The sequence below is a fragment of the Crassostrea angulata genome, chromosome 6, assembly GCF_025612915.1.
Source record: "Crassostrea angulata isolate pt1a10 chromosome 6, ASM2561291v2, whole genome shotgun sequence".
Lineage (NCBI taxonomy): Eukaryota > Metazoa > Mollusca > Bivalvia > Ostreida > Ostreidae > Magallana > Magallana angulata.
The window spans coordinates 16,709,662-16,721,326 of record NC_069116.1 but is presented as its reverse complement, the minus strand read 5'-3'; the positions used below and the strand labels follow the sequence as shown (position 1 = coordinate 16,721,326).

At 29.6% G+C, this 11,665-nt stretch overlaps 1 protein-coding gene across 2 annotated transcripts; it reads left to right on the top strand.

Annotated features, from left to right (window-relative positions):
* Window positions 1-1,046: 1,046 nt before the first annotated feature.
* On the top strand, window positions 1,047-11,631 carry LOC128188474 (uncharacterized). 2 transcript variants are annotated; one of them, XM_052859553.1, is made up of 3 exons: window positions 1,047-1,099; window positions 9,436-9,573; window positions 9,669-11,631. In XM_052859553.1, the coding sequence occupies exons 2-3, from the start codon at window positions 9,445-9,447 to the stop codon at window positions 10,605-10,607; spliced, it is 1,068 nt and encodes a 355-aa protein (XP_052715513.1). In that variant the 5' UTR covers window positions 1,047-1,099; window positions 9,436-9,444; the 3' UTR covers window positions 10,608-11,631. The 2 variants fall into 2 exon arrangements, with proteins under 2 accessions (XP_052715513.1, XP_052715512.1); XM_052859552.1 differs by lacking the exon at window positions 1,047-1,099 and having other exon boundaries at window positions 8,669-9,573.
* The last annotated feature ends 34 nt before the right edge of the window (window positions 11,632-11,665 follow it).

Sequence of the window (11,665 nt, the reverse complement as noted above, 5' to 3'; positions counted from 1 at the left end):
AGCGGTTCAGAAAGCATTGTTACCGTCTTCCTTGGAAGACGGTATAAAGAGTTGAAATAATTTACAGTCTCCGGACTGTGTACTTCCTCTCCTTTGTGATTGGTAGAAAATACATGATGTGAAATTTACATTTATTTCATTGGTTGATATACTGTTCGGCACAAGGGAGGTAATTTTCTGATGATCGTTTTTACGTACGACTTAACAATTTTTGTAGATTTCAAATCTTAAAAAGTAAGAAAACGAAATAACAATAAAAATGGCTCTTATAGAAATTCAGGCTTTCATTTTTCTGTTAACTAGTTAAAAGCAATATTCTGTAACCTCTATTGAAATAATTTGTTCTTTTCTTTTTGTTCTGATTATACAAATACCAATGAAATTTCATACGGTATGGCTAAATCAGAAAACAAGTTTGTATATTAGATACTTTGAAACTAATATCAGTAAAACTGAATGATACTGAATGGAGTTGTATTAATTTAACTTTGATTTTACTACAGTGATTCAACCCTTCCTAAGATCTCTTTTTTCTACTACAGTCGATTTCAAATAAATAACACGTTGTAAATAATTTTCAATATTAAGCACATATTAAAAAAAAAGTTTGGTACGCTATTGCATGGAGAAGAATGCAACATGTATGTAAAAAATAATTAAATTGTCTTTGATATCTTATTTATTGCTGTTAAGAGTTTGCTCTAAAGACGGTAAGCTTTTTTAAAAAGCTAAACTTGTTACGAATACTATTTTCCTCGTTATAAAATAAATGGGCGTGTCCTATGTAACAATTGACGTTCGATACAAAGTTTAGAATATTCCATTCAAACGAACATTTTTACCACTTCAATGCGCTTCATTGTAAGTTATTCATTTACTCTGTTTGGTATTATATACTTTATCGTAACATGCATTTTATCTTGAATTTCCCTTCTACAATATAAACAAAATACTTCTGATAAGAAACTTGACAACCATTGGTGGTCAGCTTTAACCCTGAACAAATACGGCTTTCAATTTTTTTTTAGTCCTCGGCATTTTTTTTAGCAACCTCAACTTATCTATTGATTGTTAAAGCAAAGCGCAGATCATTTCTCAGGTAAGCGTTTAGAAAAACGTATGGTTTTTTTTTAATAACCTTGTTAAAGTCAATTTTGTAAGCAATATTGCTGTGAAAGATAAAAACAAAACAATTCTAACGCTTATTAACTTCAGATCTTACATTTATCTTCAATATTTTCATAAATTTATTTTTAGATCCAAATTGCTAGACTGTGAATAATAACAAAACGTGTAAGGTTTTAATACAAAGGCGATCTGGGTTTTTAAAAAAAGTGATGAGATTGCACATTCATATGCTTCCCATTCCATAAAAAGAGAATTATGTGATCCCGAGAAAAAAAAAATTACAGTCGTGATCGTAAATGAATTCAAATGGAAATTGATATTAATGATATCATTCTTTTCAATGATAATTCTAAATCTTGGCTACGAGCAACACAAACATTCCGTTTCGCCCTAAGGTAGTTTATGTTCACATATAACCTTTAGAGCTTATCCTTTTAAAGATAAGCTAATCATTTAAATTCTTAGTCTGACTCAAACAAAATGCTTGGTTTCAATGTAAATTAATCAAATGGACAGTTGCGGAGCTCATACTTTGCAGCTTCATTGTTAACAATACGCGTATTATGTTTTGTTAAAATAAGTTTAGTTTAGATAAATTTTAACTATGATTTGTTTACCGTTTTGTCAAATGAATATTAACTCAATTATTTTATCTTGTTCTATTCATTTGTATGAGGCACCGTCTACATAAATACTACTTGACTAAAAAGATTTATTCGGTAAATAAAAACTCTCATGTTATTTTTGCCTTTATAATGATTTACATGTATCCAATGTTCCTATTTAAAACTTGACAGCCCCAATCACGCTTCCATCCCGCCCGCTAAGTCTAACGTTTATCAGACTCAGAAATGTTCCAACATAAATTGACTTTAACATTAAACAGGTGCACGCTCGTTATTAACACAAAACTGATAATGTAAATATATTTTTCCTTGCCCATAGCAACCATATAACCTACGCGGTATTTAGCGGCTTAAAATATCAGTTATTTTCTTTCATGAATCCCCTTGTCTTATCTTTTGGTCAAAAATGACAGCATTATCTTAAGGAATGAGTCTTCTAGTTATTAGACATTTTTCTAATATTAAGAAATTCATAAAAATTTTGTGTCAATCAGATCATATAACCAAATGATTCGATCAGTTTAATCAAATTTGGCCTTCTTGTTTTGGCATCAAGGTCAGGTCAAGGTCACTACCTTTTGCCACTACTTATCTACAATTTTGTAGACATCTGTTTAAGATATGTTTCTATTCTTCAGTGAAATGATAGAATATTAGAATGCCTATCAGCTTATACTACTTTATTGGAATTGATATTTAAACTAAAATTGATATTTTTATTTATTTATTTTTTTATTTTTATTTTTTTTTGTGAGTGAATATTTTATTGGCTCAACAATTATGGTACATATATTTTTAGAACATAATTCAAAACGTTTCACAATAGAATAAAAGATAAATAGCATGGAAACAGATCAATATACGAGTACTTTGGACATGGAGCTAAAATATTAACATGGATCTAAAATATACATGCATCTTAGTTTTTAACATGGTAGAAAGCATTGATCAGCAATCTTCAAACAATCAAGACAATCCATATAATACTGAAAGACTACAGTTTATAAGTTAACTAATATTGGCTGCCATAATTCGTAAAAAATGAACATTTGATTCTTCGAACAAAGATAATTTTCTTTCGCATGAAGTTTGTTTCTTAGAAAATTTTTAAAAGCAATGAACTCAATTTGTTTGCCAGGAGATTTTGAATGAATTAGATGTATAAAGCATTTTCCAAGTAAAATACAGTAATTTAGTGGAACATTTTTTACTTTGTAGATACCAAATATGACATCTTGCATTGTTAAGTGATTGACATTTTCTATATGTTGTTGCCACCAATATATTAGATCTTTCCAGAAAATTTGTATGCTTTTACATTGGAAATATCTATGATGTATAGTGTCAATTTCATTACAGTTGTCTGTGTTACAGTTCGGGCTTGGAATCAATTTCATATTAAAAAGCTACTTGTTATGTACTATGATTCTGTGTAATATTTTGAGCTGAAGAGATTGTGCGTTAGTTTGTGTGCAACACTGAAAAGGTAAATTAAGTATCTTTTTATAATCAGAGACTGGAATTTCTACTTTAAATATTTCTGACCATTTTTGGATACAGAGAGTAATTTCCTTACAACTGTTAATTAAAATCCAATATGCATCTTTACATTTTAATTCACATAATGGTATAAGTTTTCCTTGAACAGACAAGGAGTGCATTATATTCCCTTCGCTATGGGGAGGATGTGTTTTGTCTTTGACATGTTTTTTCCAGTTATTTGGGATAGAGGAACGAAGACTGTTGTATTGAAGAAAAGAGGGTTTAAATTTAAATTTTTCGAAAAACTCATCTAAGGTTAAGAAAGAACCATCATTGTTAATAATATCTTTTAAAAACATTATACCATTTTCATACCATTCAGAAAAAAAGATTGATTTATTGTCGATGCATATAAAATTGTTGAACCACAAGCATTCTGTAAAAATGGGTGGGTTTATGCTGATTTCATTCATACGATTTCTAAATATTTTCCGTGAAGTAATTATATTATAATAAAAGGTAGGTAACTTTGCTGGAAAACTTGGCAGGCTACATCTTGTTAAGAGAAGATCAGTAATTTCTATTTTACTAAAAAAAATATTTATTAATTTTTTCCATTTTGCATCACTCTCACTAAAAAATCTTTTGATCCAATTTATTTGAAGTGATTTAACTTGAATTTCAAAATTTGGAGCTTTTAGTCCACCATCAGCTAACTTTTGACAGCTAATAGTATATTTTATTTTAGGGATCTCCGAATTCCATATAAATTTATTTATTTCTTTTTGTACTACATTAATTATGTTTTCTGGTATTGGAATGACAGAGGCTAGGAATACAAGTTTTGACAACGCTAATGTTTTCACGAGTAAAATTTTCCCTAAAAGTGATAGATTACGCATTTTCCAGAGATTAAGGGTTACTTTTAAATCCTCTAATTTGGTTTTTAAATTTTTGTCGACAGTGTTATTTTCATTTTCACTACTGAACCAAACACCTAAGGAGAAAAATTCCCCTCTGGACATTTTTACTGGCAGAGTGCCTGGTTTATAATTTCTTTTTGATCCGATCAAGATTGCTTCTGTTTTATTCAAATTTAATTTTAGGCCAGATAATTTATAAAACCTTTGCATAATGTTGAGAACTTCATAACCTGACTCTTCATCACTAAGAAAACAAGTTGTATCATCAGCAAGTTGACTGATTTTAAATTCAGTTTCACCTATTTTGATACCTCTTATGTTTTTATTTGGTCTTATTGCTATTGCTAAAATTTCTACACATAATACGAATAAGTATGGTGATAGAGGGCAGCCTTGTCTTACTCCTCTACTTAAATTGAAAAAATTTGAGGTGTATCCATCATTTATTATACAGCTAGAAATATCAGTATATAAAATTTTGACCCATGACTTAAAACTATTTCCAAACCCAAATATACTAAGAACTTTTTTTAAGTAATACCACTCAACTGTATCAAAAGCTTTTTCAAAGTCTACTAGTAAAATCAAGCCTGGGATATTTTTCAAATTTGTATATGCAATAAGGTCTGAAATGGTTCTGATATTTTCACCAATAAACCTTTCTTTTATATAACCTGTTTGATCAGGATCAATTAATTTTGGTAAACTGTCAATGATTCTGTTAGCTAACACCTTTGCCACTAATTTATAGTCAAAATTTAGAAGGGATATAGGCCTCCAGTTTTTTAAATTAGTTCTGTCTTTATCCTTTTTGGGTACTAGAGTGATGACACCCTTTCTTTGATCATATGAAATACACTTTTTTTTAATGGAGAAATTTATACTTTCAAGAACTAAGTCTTTGATATCACTCCAAAAATATTTATAAAACTCTACCTGAAAGCCATCGGTTCCTGGGGTTTTATTAAGTTTGAAGTCGGATAGAATTTTAAGACATTCTGATTCCTTAATTTCACCTTCACATTTCTTTGTCTCTTGTTCAGATATTCTAGGAATATTTAAATCATTGAAAAATGTTAATTCATTTTTAGTTACATTTATTTCAGATGATTTATATAAATTCTGATAATAAGTTTTTTCTTCTTCTAGTATAACTTTTATATCTGTCAGAATTGTATTGTTTACTACAAGTTTATCTATGCGCTTATTTTTATAATTTCTTTTCTCAAGGGATAGAAAATATTTTGTTGATTTTTCTCCTTCTTCGCACCATTTTGCAAGAGATCTTAACATGATACCTTTAGTTTTACTGTTATATATCTCTTCTAATTCGTTTTTCCATTCTTGGTACTGATTGAGAGTTTTAGGTGAGGGTTGTAAAACAATCAACTGCGTTTGTGATTCAACTTAGTTAGTCATTTTAGATGACTAAAATTGATATTGCTTAGTCCACATTTCCTCTAATTTTCTTAAAATGTGAAGGTATTTCGATTTTTATTTATTTATTTTTTTTGCTTCCAATATCAAAATATTTCTGATTTTTACATATTATGAAGACCTTACATAAAGATATGAACTGACAGAAAAACTAACACATTGACCATTTAATAAGAGAGAAAATCCAATTTACGTTATTTTTTTCCACACAAATCTATTTATAGAATGAGCGCTTTAAAAGGCTTATAAATATGTGATTTGATAGGCAAATCATAATATAAAAAATATTCTGAAATTCAAGTTCCATATCATTAGTTCAGATTAGTTTTCAAAAAATCCAACATTAATGTTATTGTTCTAAAAACGCTAAATAGACTCATGAATCTACGGCAATTCTGAAATGCAAAAACATGTAATATTTTCCCTCGCCAATGTTCCACCAAAAATATAGTCCTTGTTAGATTCTAAACTTTGATTATGATTTCTATGCCGTTTTATCATTGTAAAAAGAAAGAAAAATATGATATTTTAAATTCTTTTCATCTTGATTTAATGACCATTTAATTGAATTTACTTTTGACAAGTTGAAAACCAGAAAAAGACTCCTTCCTTAAAGAAAAAAAATCGATATCAATTAACAGCACTTTACGCACATGTGTGTTTATTGTTATTATTTTTTAAAGATAGCATGGAGCGAACTGCATTATATTTTGAAATATATTTTATTTTTATTTCTTTGATTAATATGACTGTTTTCACTTTATCGTTTTTTAAATTTGTAATTACGTGGAAGCTCTTTTGGGAAACATGACGAAGAACTAATTCCTTGTTTAGCTTATATGACCTTGTGACATCTCAAACTTTTAGTCAATGAAATGAGACAAAACTTTTGTCATTTTTAGACGGGGTCACCTGACCCCGTCTATTGGTGTACTGTCAGCCGAAGTCTCAAACCGGAAGGCACGCGTAGAACACATGAATTGAGTCTACGCGTAAGAAAATAGTGCAGAAACTTTTAATTCATTTCAGTAAATATATATTACAAAAACACGCATTAATTCGTTTTAAGTCCTCTATGTGTAATATTAAACCTATTTCTGTAAAGAAATTAAATAAATAGCTTTATTGATCAAAATATTCTTGCACGGGTTCAAAAGTTGTAGCGATTTGTGGAATCAGTTACGTAACTGCATGCACAACGCCGTCGACGATTCAGTTTGTGGACGAGCTCATTAATCAATAGAAGAGGTTGAAGGTTGAATCGAAAGTAAAGTTCCCAAACACAGTGTGCCATTTTTGAAAAGTTGTCAATTCTATTTTAACAATCTATCACCTGAAAATACCGAACTTAATGCGCGAGTCGAGGTTAAAATCTGGACGGGTTATACACAGATCTCTTACATATGAAATAGTTGTTTTCTTGGCTTCGAGTCTAGTTGCGGGAATGACTGCTGTTCATCTCTAAAGGAATTTTGTACATAGAAAATAAAAACAAGTCTGAATTTGCCTTCTCGTTTATTTACTTTTAGTCAATTAGACTGAACTTAAATTTTGAACAATGCATTGTAAGCAAAATCTATATAGATAATACATATGGGGTTACCAATAGATCAAATAATATATACAATCTTATCGATTGAAGAACCAAGATAAATGTTAATGTTCATGTTGTCCGGCTTAGTTGGATTATATAATTATGTAATTTTTTTAATGTTATTGTTATGAGACATAAGTTTACACTTTTTTCTATACTTTATAGCGGACAAAACCAAACATATTCATGATTTAAACGAATTCTTCATCAATATATTAATGTCTCTCATCAGAAACTCAGCTGATATTTCGCACTAATATTAGACCTATGAGTTCAGAGATAATGCATGGTTGTTATGTTTTAAATTTTTAATTTACCGTGTGGTAGTACATGTAAATAAATAGTACATATCTCAATTTTAGAAGATTGAAAACTAAAAGTTTGTATCGTAGTTTTAAAATCTGATTTACAAATCCTTTATTGTAGCTCTTCGAAAAAATTGAAATTAAATCGCTTTCGAAATTGTTCATTTTTTCCGAGACACGCATGAAAATGTGCGCTTAATAGACGAGAGTGCATTGAAAGGACACAGATCCCTGAAATGACAATGTCCTACAACAATTATTAATTTTGCTGTTAAAAAGGTTAACTTTGCATATATTAGAAATTTTAAAATCAAATAATTCTGAATTAATAGCTAAAATTAACAATTTACAGTTATCATACAATAATTATTGCTTTATCAATTGTCAGTAAAACATATTACCGCCATGTGAATATTTTTTTCTAGACATGAAACCAACTCGCCTTCATAAGCACTAAGTAACTGATCTGGACATTTTCATTATTTTTTTTCTAACCAGTCCTTTAACTTTCTACGTACCTTTATCACTTAATCGCTGCAAGAAAATCGTGACAGATAAGTCGGTCTAAAAAATCAAAATGGCTACCTTGTATTTTCCTTTGAATCACAGAATTAAATAAATCTAATGATTTAAATTATTTACATATATATAGTTGTTATGATTTTCCAGGTTAGTTGTAGTTTTTAAAATGTTTCCTTGGAGTCTTATTTTACATTAAATATTGTTGTGTCAATTTTCTACAATTATGAAGAACAGTCCCGGCCGGGATTTAGTAAAATTTAGACAAAGTATCAGGCAATTGCAAAAAGCCGAATTTTAACATACTAGATTGAAACAACTTAATTAAATTCAAACTCATAATTTTTGGAACATATTCGAGGAAAACGTGGACAATTACAAATTCAAACTTTCAAGACCCCGTCTTTCAGTACTCTCAGTACTTTGATTAAGTCTAGGATTGATACTATTACAGCAAGCCAATTGTTTCCCCGGCAAATTGTTTTTATTCTGGTAGGATTTTTTAAACTTTTGTTTTATGAACATTGTATCAAATGATAGATAACCATTGAATCCCTAAGATAATCTATGGATCCGTTGACCTTAACTATTTTGTAGTCTCTTGTTAAAATGAATTACATGTTAATATGAATTTATCTCTGTTTGTTTTGTTTTTGACTAGTTGATGAAAATTAATTATTATAAACATTATATATTCAATAAGTTATGTGGTGATATGTAACAATTAGAATGTGCTCTTCAAGGTTGTAAATTAAACAATGGCATGTTTAGAAATAATTTTTAAATTAAAATGTTCTAAAATATAAAAATAAAAAAGTTGCTGCAAAAAAATGTAATCGCAAATCAGTGTGATTATTTAGTGCGATTGGAAATCTTAGTAAAACGAATATCTGTGAAAAAACCTACCTAGCAAAATCTTTTTTCACACACTTGTTTATATTTATATCACATTAGTTTTGTAAAACTTATGTCTTTAGATAATACAGCGTATTATTTACAGTGAGTACAGTCATTAACCACTAATTAGTGATATAAATTAAGTATTTGAAGTCGAATGGTCGAGATTCCTCCAAAAGTAGACGTGCAACTCATACATATTCTCAAGGTGTTAACATGAATTGTAGCATAGAATTCTGTGAAATCATAAGATTTCGTGGTGGCTAAATTTTCGTGGAACTCATGGGTACCTCTCATCCCTGAATTAATAAATTAGGGCTAAAAAGTAATATTTTTTGTTGGTATAAGAAATTACTCGAAATTACGTCCCCACGAACATGTACAATTGATGCAATCCACGATAATTGGCCTCCACGAATTTTAATGATTCCACAGTATATTAAGGTGTCTAAAAAAGATATAGTATTATTTTAAATTAATAACAGACTTTCTACATATGATACATGCCTAACTTTTTTTTTCAGAATTTTATCATGAACCAATCACGACTAAAGAATTTGATCACTTTCTTCATCATTATAGTAACTGTAGCGATTATATTTACCGTGTTTTTCGAAAGAATTTTCCAAAGGAAAAATGTACCTTTTCTAAACTTAATACGGGTGAGTTTGGGGATTTTTTGTATCAATACTTCATATATATATATATTCATATATATATATATATCACAACATACTATTTAACGTGATTGTTTTAGCGTGAACCAGACCGCAAGCTGCTTCCAAAATATGTCAACTTTTCCAGCAGTACTCTTCAATGGACAATGAAGCAAGGGCAAAATCTAACGATTGTCACGTCTTTCTGGGATATTGGGTCATTTCAGAAGGGAGATCACCACATTTTTTCGCCATCAATGTACGAAGAATGGGCAAAAGTTTATGGATTTCTTTTAAACCCTTTAATCATCTTCACTGATTCAAAGCACTTTAAAAACTTAATGAGTGAATTAAGACACGACCGACAAGGATTTACAAAAGTTATATATATGAAGAAAAGAAAATTATGGCCTTTTCAGCTGTTGATGGATATTAAATCGGTGTTTGATCAACCGGATTATCCCAAGTACCATCCAAATACAGTTCTAGCAGAGTATTCTGCTATCCAGCACGCAAAATATGCTGCAGTGGGTGATGCTATTCGTTCAAATATATTTGAAAGTGAATATTATGCATGGTTAGATATTGGTTATTTCCGGGATATTGTTAATGATAAAAGATATTTTATATTAACTCCTCCCGAAAACCACAATAAAAGTTTACTTGCAATGAATGAAGTGTATCATCCAAATCTGAATTTGACCCCAGAAGAAATATTTAAACAGAATGTAGTTTGGGTAGGCGGAGGAATGTTTATAGGAACCAGGAGTGTGCAATTAGCGTTTGAAGAGTTATACAAAAAGGCGGTTTTACATTTTTTGGGAAAAAAACTAATGAACTCGGATCAGCAGGTAATATATGCAATGTATTCTATGGAGGGAACGAGATCACTGAAACCAAACGTTGAGCTGCAATTATACAGTATGAAAGATGACAAAAGTGTAGGAACTAGAAATCCGTGGTTTTATTTAGGTTTTCTTTGTAGACATGCTGTGGAAATTGAATCTCAATCTGTACATTTACTAAATATGACTTTTTAACATTTAAAACACCTTTTCTCCCAAGCATTTTAGAAAATATTTGCAATTCGTAAATAGAGTATTTGACGCTTCTTACATCCATGTGAAATGAATTGAATTGCTCGAAAATGCATTACGTGTTACTGAAATCCACCAATTTAAAACTAGCAGTCAGAGAGAGAGAGAGAGCAATAAAAATAATGAAGGACTTCTTTCTTTCCTTCGTTTCTAAGCGACCAAATTTCCTGAGAATAGGGCCTATCAAACAAATTTATTTTTTTAATCGTCAGATTAGTGATTTAAACTTAAGTTTGTGGAGCTAAAATCTATGATGTAATTTCAGTGTCAATACATCTTTTTTAGAAACAGATTCTTCGAGAGAAGATACATGTATTATGACGTATGTATTATGTGAATAAAATTGTTTACAAAACAAATTAACTACAATAAGAAAAATGTTATTTCAAAAATGTTTAAAGCTATATAACTTTGATGCAATGTTACACTCTTATATAACAGAAAAATAGACTCCAATACATAATTATGATTTTACGAATACATGATTATTTTACAGCTTTGTACCATTAAGTCATTGTACACTTATTAGATCTGACACTTTTACTTAAGTATATACATGTATTATACAAGGACAGGCCTTTGCAAGTTTACTTTTTGCTTTTGCCTATAATGATCTAAGCATCATTCATAAAACGTGATTTTGAGAATAAAGATTTATGTTATTTAATTTTTTGTATTTTTCAAAGAAATTCAAGGATTATGTTTTAGAAGTAAATGAAGTGTTTGTATTTGTTTTTTTATAATGCGTATTTGTATTCTATAAAAATGTCCTGAAACATTACCAAGAATTTTTTTAATGTTGGAGATATTCATTTTTATGACAAGAGGCCCATGGACCACATCGCTCACCTTAGCAACTAAAGGCATGATAAAATCAGCTTAATGGGGTCATAATAAAAAATTTTTGGACAATGTGGTGTATTACATGTAGATCCTGTATAAATAAAAAACCATTCCCCCCTCAGGGTTATTCTTGTGTTAATGATCCAGTCCCAGATGAT

Excerpts from the sequence above, each read along its gene's own strand:
- LOC128188474 (XM_052859552.1), top strand. The coding sequence starts at position 9,415 with ATGCCTAACTTTTTTTTTCAGAATTTTATCATGAACCAATCACGACTA. Across the intron at positions 9,574-9,668 it reads CTTTTCTAAACTTAATACGG|CGTGAACCAGACCGCAAGCT; the intron begins GTGAGTTTGGGG and ends TGATTGTTTTAG.